An 8,199-nucleotide genomic window follows, 5' to 3' on the forward strand; every position below is an offset into this window, starting at 1 on the left:
ATAGTATTTAGATATTCAGCTATTTTGATGTTTTTTTAATGTTCTTTTGTATTTTATTTTAAAGTATCGAAATGAAGGATGACAGAAATAATTCTTATGCTTCAGCTATAGATGCTGCTGCACCTCAAGATCCGCAGATCGTTATGGCGGTTCTTTTCAGTCCCAACGAAGAAAAGTAAATATTAAATATTTCTAAATAATCACGACATTGTTGATATTATTTATTGATTTGCAGATATGCTGTAATTAAGAAAAAATGTTGCGTTGATAGAGTAGTTGCTTCATAAGTTGTGACTATGAAGGTTATTGCACCTCGTCCAGAAAAATTGGCTGGTCTGATGTCAATAGCAACGAAGGTTGTCATACAAATAAACGCTATATTGCGTGGAGTTCCATGGATGATTGATATGCCTAATCTTGGTATTATTACATGCGGTTTTGATATATATCATTCAACTAAAAATAAAAATAACTCATATGGCGCATTTGTTTCAACAATGGACATAAAGAAGTCATCAAGATATTATTAATTAGTCCAAGAACATGTAAAAGGCCAAGAATTATCAAATTATTTAACGCTAAGTGTAGCGAACGCTTTACGGGCATTTAAAGAGGAGCATCAATGCTTACCTGAACGTATAGTATTTTATCGTGCTGGAGTTGGTGATGGTCAGCTGCACCAAATTGTAAACCATGAAGTTAAAGCTCTAGTCAATAGATTAGACGAAACATATAGTAGCGTTGGAAGTGCATTTCCACGCTCTGCATTTATAGTTGCATCTAAAAGAATCAACACGCGATACTTTCTTAAAGGTCGCAATCCTCCACCTGGTACCGTTGTGAACGATATTATTACTTTACCAGAGCGTTATGACTTTTATTTAGTGTCGCAGTCTATATTCCAAGGTTCGGTTTCACCTACCAACTACAATGTTATACACGATACAACTGGATTTAAGCCAGAACATATTCAAATGCTAACTTATAAAATGACGCACATATATGGTATTATAATTGGGCTGGTATCTGCCGCGTACCAGCAGTGTGTCAATATGCTCATAAATTGGCATTCTTGGTAGGTGAGAACATCAACCGTGCTCCATCTACTGCACTCGAAAAGAATTTATATTTGTTGTAAGAAATATTTTTTCCTTATAATTATATTTAATTTTTATTTTATATTAGTTGACGGCGGTGGAGACGCTACAAATTCACTTTTTATTTAATTTGTTGCACACTGAGGTAACATAAGTGCTAAAATAATACCTCATACTTGAGTTTAATGAACAAACTTTTAGTAACTATTTGCTTTAATTTGAATATTTTTATATAAAAAACAAACGAAATATAAAAAATTTGAATTGAATTCAAAGAAAAACATTTAGATTCCATTTTTGTTTGGTGTACTTTACCTCACAACTCGAATGTTGTAGATATTTTTCCTATGAGGACATTCCAAATGTTCCTGAAATAATTTACCAAAATATGAATCTGTTTTTTTTGAATATTTTATAGAATAAGAATATTATAATAATATTATCGTATCCATTAAGTTTGTTTTTGCGAATTGATTTCCTTTTGAAAACTCATACACTTTTTTAATCTCGTTACATTTTATAAATTTTTTGAATAAGCTATTAACGAACATATAATCTAGAGTTTTTTTTTTTTGATCTTTTAGAATCCTTTCTGGTATCATCATTTAATATAAACTAAATATTGAAGAACTAATTATTCATTAATACAAACTTTAGTATTTAAATTTATAATTTTCCCTCTGATAGCACGATGCTTGTGTGCTGGAAACTATAGCGCATTGGGCTTTTAAATTTTAATGTTTTTAAATTTATATATCGTCTACAAATACTCCTAAAAATGCACGGCAAAGAGTTATGGGTTCAAGGGTAAAGAGGACCGGCAATAAAGCTTTATAAATTCCTTAGATTCGTAAAAATGTCTACTACAAATCTGCATATAGTAAAGATTTGAAGTAGACATTTTTGTCCGGAACCTTTAGGTCTATATGAAGTTTCTAACTAGTCAGATAAACCTATGCAAGGTTAGGTTATACTGGCGATCCCTAGTGGATCCACTTACGCCTATTGGCCCATTGTATTACCGTATATATAAGAAAAACTCATGATTTAAGACCACCTAGAATCTTTGGCGAAGCATAAAATGCTATTTAACCAAACTGAGATTAAAATTTTATAAACTAAATAACATATTATATTTAATTATACATTAATTTTAATATTAATAAAATTTACGTTAATTTTTATTTTATACAACAAATACTTTTATAAGAAACTCATTTGTCGTTCATTCAATGTTACAACAGGCATAAAGCGCGCCCATAAACCAGCGCCCTGTCCTGGTTTTACATATGGAAAAGTATGGTAGTGATGATCGACATGGTCCAAGTTGAAACTTAAATACTTATTATAATTGAAATCTTAATCACATTGTCAGTGAAGTGAAACTGTCCTAACTCTTCCCAGTTAAAATTTGTGATAGAGAAGCGACCTGAACTTGTTTGAAAGAGTGAACTGTACCTGGTCGGCTGTGAAAATGGATTGGCTACAGCAACAATGAAATGAAAAAGGGTAGATAGAGAAAGGGTATTTGTTTCGAAATGATGTAAGTGAAGAGGATTAGTTCTACGAATCTTACTTTGAAAAAATTAAAAATATCAATTTTATTGAATCTTCTAAAAATCAACTTAGAACTAACAATAAATTATCGCTGCTAATTACTGTATTAGAAGAGAAAATAGATAATTAATTGTCCTTATCCAAAGCTTCGTCCAATTTCGTTTCCATGTCGGACATTATTCTTTAATAGCCGGGTTTATGTAGTTCCTTTTGAGTCGCTGGGTTCCAGTGCTTTGAGTAAGATTGCTTGCAAGTGGGTTTTGGTGGTTCCTGAGTTTGATTTTGTACTTCTGTGTGTGGCTGACTACTTCATAAAATTTTATTTAATAGTAAGTTATACATAAGGAAATAAGATTCTGTAGTAAGGCTAATTGAGAATTGTTATCTAATTGCCTGTTTCATAATTAAAAGTACTTGCATAATATTAAATATAAAAAGCAAACTAAAATATTTATTACAGCAACATAAATCTATTTCACTATTAGGTTTAACTCAATTTTTTAAAAATGTCACACCTTCGTACAAATCTTCGATCGTGAGCCATCGTATGAGAAGAGCTTCTTGCCGCCTCATGAGTTGTGAGCAGAATGAGCCGAAAAGAGATCTTTGACTTAATATCTATATTTAAAAAATAACTAAACAAATTTTTTAAGTCTTTTGTTTAACCCTGCTATACTCTGAGTATACCCCAGCTTTGGAAAGAGCCGGCAAAGGTTATTACAAAATATCAAATTTACATTTTAATTCATCCTTTTATTTTGGTCTTAATAAAATAAGCAGTCTCAGAAAATAATCAAAATTGACTGCAATAAAAGGTAGTAGCGATCATAAAAAATATGAAAACCGTACAGACAATGTTCGCACCAACTCACTTACAGTTATAGGTCAAAGATCTAAACAAGCAGTTACTAAACGGGCATCAAGTGTAAATTATTGGATCAGGAACTTGGCACCAACTAATTCATACACAGAATTTCGTTTAAATTTATACTTGTTATGAGTAATATAATATTTTATTTTCCTTAAAATTTTTTTTTTATTTTTTAAATGATAGAAAAATTATAGATTTCAATTTTCTTGTATAACTTGTAAGAATTGTTTTTTAATAAAGTTTTATAATTAATGTGCTTAGTTTTATGATTTCATTTATACATTTGAGTTTTATTCAAATTGAAAACAAAAAATGCGTTTGTATTCTGTGAGAAGACCTTACTAAAATGATAACTAACTTTATAATTATTATTGTAAGTGAATAAGTGGATGAATTTAGTAATCTACAATAATAAAAAAATATTTTAATGGCAGCATTTTCAAATTCCCAAAAATGAGATATTATGCCGAAGCCGCATTCCATTGTTTATAAGTCGAGTGACTTATTTTGAATCGTTAGTATTATAAATATATGTCCCACCCTACACTCAATTCCATATTTTAGGTCTGAATAAAATAAACTATAATACACACATTTTAATCATTGGATTTATGAACATTCCAGAACAGAAGACAGCAACTTTTAAGTACAAAAGCCATATTATTAGCAAATGCTATTATTAGATGTAGAAAGGTTATACAACGAGCAGATATAGGTATAACTTAACATACTTGCATATAAGAGGTACAGCTAAACATATTTGCATACAAAATAGCAAAATATTATTTTAATAGTATATATAATACCACAAATTTTCAATCCAATTCAGGGTCTGAAATTAACTTTCTACCCATTTACAACAATAAATTCGGTTTCGGCTGATATAAAAATTAAAAAAGGTTTTTTATTTTTTCAAAATAAAATAAAATAAAAAAAACTCATAAGTTAGATACGTATCCAAAGTAACATAAATATATAAAAGTCTATTATAATTAATTGTCGTATAGGGGTTTTATATAATGAAGCCACATTAGTTTTATGTCGTTCTACAAATGAATTGACGGCTCAAAACAATTTCAACACTTCTGTGTGTGTTCTGTGATTAACACAATTTTGTCAATAAGTTATGGACAAGAATTGCTATATCCACATTATAAAATTATATTGTATTAAGGCTACCATATTTATTTTTATTATTGATAGATACGTAATGATTTTGTTGCTACGTTACACAGTTTATAAAGACATATCCAATAGAACTTTCTTCAGCAACATGGATTTAACCTACTGGAAACGAAATTATACTTCCTTTGAATTTTAAATCTAAAAAGCAAATTAAATCAGGTTTTCCTTGAGATTTAAAAAGTTTTGACTTAGCATATTTGACAACATTTTCTTCATAATTTTTCAGAAACAATTTTGTGTTTATCTATTCAAAATTCCCGGTCACTTCAAAACATGTTTCGAACTTTCTTCAACAAAATTTTTTAATATTTAGGGTATCAAGAAGTATATAAGGAAATAAAATATTTGGTAACGTGCCATTGACAAGGTGTACAAGAATATATAGAGTCCGAAGATAACATTCGGAATGCAACTATCACGTTTTCCTATATATAATAAATCGTAATTCACGCTTAACAACAATTTCTCGTTGGGACATAAACTTCTAATTGGGATTCAAAGTAAGTTTATCAGTTGTTTTAAGACTCCATTATTCAATGTGCTAAAGTCAAAGAACGAAAGTCGTAAAGTTCACTTTGAGATTTCATAACCTAAACGTTGACTCAAGCTCTTAGTGTATAAAAATTTATTATGCCTATATTATTCATACTAGGTTGTGAAAAAAGTATTCTGTAGACTACTACATATGTATATAAAATAACAATGATTGATTATTGTCACAGTAGTCTGTCTGCGCGATTGGAGCTGACCTTCGCGGTCACTGGCTTTGTTTTTTCTTTCTTTTCCTTTTTCCGCCGACAGGCTTTCATTTGAAAGCATATAGAGCACCAGGTTTAGGCGGCCTCAGCCAGTTTCGAGAGGTTGTTTCGACCTATGTGAAGAAAAAAATTCATCCGTAAAGAATTTAATTTTCCCTCTACCACCCATTTTTGAGAAACGTGCACGGATCCGCCATTTGGATACCCGCATTCTGGTGATTTTATATACACTTCAACGGAATTTATATAAAATATGCCTATTTCGAAATGTGGTTTTTATTCGCGCAGGAAGTTTTGTTGAGAGTAAGTTTTAATAATTTTTTATGACATCGTTCTTGTAGATCAGATATCAAACATGTAGTAAAACTGCATGACAGATACTGACAATTTTGCATAAATTACAAATGCTCAGTTAATGACTGTAAATGCTAATAAACTTATTTTAGAGAGTCTTGAGATAACGTCTTTCGAGAAAACGTTCAATAAACAAATAACATAATAATATGGAATATGTGAAATCAATGAAATAATTCTAAAAATTGAGTTTGTCTAGTAATATGCTAAAAATTTTTTTCTCCCTAATAAATTTTGCTTTAGAACACGAGTTTTGTAACAAGAATTGTTGGCCTGACGTATACTAGATATTTAATACATAATCATTTAATAAACAAGTGAAAATGAATAAAAGTTCGATATCTGGCAATGCCACTAAACCTGAAAGTATAACATTAAAATATAAAGGTGATGGAACGTCTGTGTCTCCTAAGGATAGAAAATATGGAGGAGATACAATATTTCAAAATAATGATTGCCCCTTAACAAGTGAACAATTCTTAAGAGCAAGACAGAAATTTGTTCTTCTTGAAAATGCAAATAGTACAAACGATAGGAATGCCTCAGCAGGAAAAGATGTTAATAAAAACAAAAACAGTTCCAAACCAGTTGAAGCAAATAGAAATCTTCCGAAGGAGTTTGCAGAGAAAAGTTACTCAACCATTAACACTGAACATGAAATCAACCCTCCATTTCAGCCTCTACTCTATGAGGGATCAGCCTCCACAGTCTCACCTGTAGAACTGAATCCAAATGAAAACCTTATCTATAAAACTGAAGCGCCAATGGTACTACCTAATGAAAAGCCATGCTTGAGTAAAGAATGTAGTGGTAAGTATTCTATTTAGGAACAAGAACGCATTTTTATACATATGTATTATGAAATCCATATTAAAATATGAATAATATGAATAATATTAAAAGTTTTGTTTGGAATAGGTACAACTGACCTTCAAAAAGAATTTGATTTTAAAACGATACGAAATAAATTTAAAAATTGGGCGGAGCCCAAAAACGATAACGTAAAGAGGTTAATAGCTAAACTCGAAAGAAAAACTAAGACTAGTGAACACGATGGAAGAGATCAAGTGAAAAAGAAGAAGGAATATGGCAAGATGATTTATGAGGAAAATAACACAAAAAATGATGAAGGCAATAACCATCGGACCAACCCGAAATAGTATCAAACTTGTGCCAAAAAACCAATGAAAAAAGTTGCTCAACTACTACTTCTTAATTTTGGACTCACTTAACAAATCATATCCAAATAATGTCATCAACTAACATTAGGTTAAATTCTCATACCCGGATAATAATGACTAATTAATATTTACTAAGTAAATGTATGAATACCATAGTATACAAAAGTCATCTTGAAAACCTTAACACCCAAAACCCACATCCCAAACCCCAAACCTTAAACACCATTCAACTTTTATCTTAATAAATAAACACATGCATGAATTACGAACCAACAAGAGCTTTTATTTTATTTACCAGCAAAAGTGGATATCACTCGTTTTATTCAAAATAATAGGATAGTAATAGGGTAATAAATAAAAGAAACTCATTACAGAAGTAATAACTTAGTGTTTCCCAGCTATAGAATTGGTTAGAACGTGGAGTGTCTCACAAGCTTGTCATCTGACAAACAAGTAAAAGATTGCCTAATATGACTAATCGTTCAAAAGTTACTGCTCTTGAAGGTCAATTTGCGATCAATCGATCACAAGTTACTGTTCTTTAAACGTCGAAATAAAACTCGATGAATACTCTTTGTCCACGCATCAGCCCACATGCATCAGTGGGAACACGTACGTGAAAATCTACTTCTTCTGCGAATATTCTGTTACTCACATCAATATGCGGTGCGTAAATTAAAATCATTCATTATTAATTAATTTTTATTTCACAATTTTGAATTTTTAATTCAATTAAACTATACTTGGACAGAAAAAATATTTCTAGATATTAGTAATTGAGATCAGTTGCAGGTTGGTGCTAAAATAGCACTGGACAAGACAGGAAAAAGACTCGAATATTTTACAGAATAATTGTAATATCAAATTCTTTAAAAGTCCTCTATACGTACAGACGTGTTTTATAGTGCTCTTACAAAGTTTTACTAGTTAGCTGGTGTTTAGCGCGATAACTACATACAAAGTTCTAGATCAAAGAAGTGTTTGAGTGTTAAATCGCATTATATATGCAAAAACTATTGAAATAGGAAATAAATGATCAAATCAACGAAGTCCATTAGCAACACGAAGCCAAAAACAGCTAAAGACCAAAAACAACTGAAACTCATTTGAAGAAACTTACGACACTTGTTTACACCAAAAACTAGTGAACAATGTTGGAGTGAACAATGTCATACCCCACTGATAAGCTCACCTCA

General features: G+C 30.6%; 1 protein-coding gene across 2 annotated transcripts; it reads left to right on the top strand.

Moving 5' to 3' along the window:
- The first annotated feature begins 4,936 nt into the window (after positions 1–4,936).
- LOC119687662 lies at positions 4,937–7,271 on the top strand. 2 transcript variants are annotated; one of them, XM_038102070.1, is made up of 3 exons: positions 4,937–5,210; positions 6,066–6,632; positions 6,726–7,271. In XM_038102070.1, the coding sequence occupies exons 2-3, from the start codon at positions 6,146–6,148 to the stop codon at positions 6,980–6,982; spliced, it is 744 nt and encodes a 247-aa protein (XP_037957998.1). In that variant the 5' UTR covers positions 4,937–5,210; positions 6,066–6,145; the 3' UTR covers positions 6,983–7,271. The 2 variants fall into 2 exon arrangements, with proteins under 2 accessions (XP_037957998.1, XP_037957999.1); XM_038102071.1 differs by having other exon boundaries at positions 6,741–7,271.
- The last annotated feature ends 928 nt before the right edge of the window (positions 7,272–8,199 follow it).

This window comes from Teleopsis dalmanni, chromosome X (genome assembly GCF_002237135.1).
Source record: "Teleopsis dalmanni isolate 2A chromosome X, ASM223713v2, whole genome shotgun sequence".
NCBI classification, from domain to species: Eukaryota; Metazoa; Arthropoda; class Insecta; order Diptera; family Diopsidae; genus Teleopsis; species Teleopsis dalmanni.

Bases quoted from the DNA above. Each gene is read 5' to 3' on its own strand.
- LOC119687662 (XM_038102070.1), top strand. From the start codon at position 6,146: ATGAATAAAAGTTCGATATCTGGCAATGCCACTAAACCTGAAAGTATA. The intron at 6,633-6,725 runs GTAAGTATTCTA...TAATATTAAAAG, and splicing joins CTTGAGTAAAGAATGTAGTG to TTTTGTTTGGAATAGGTACA.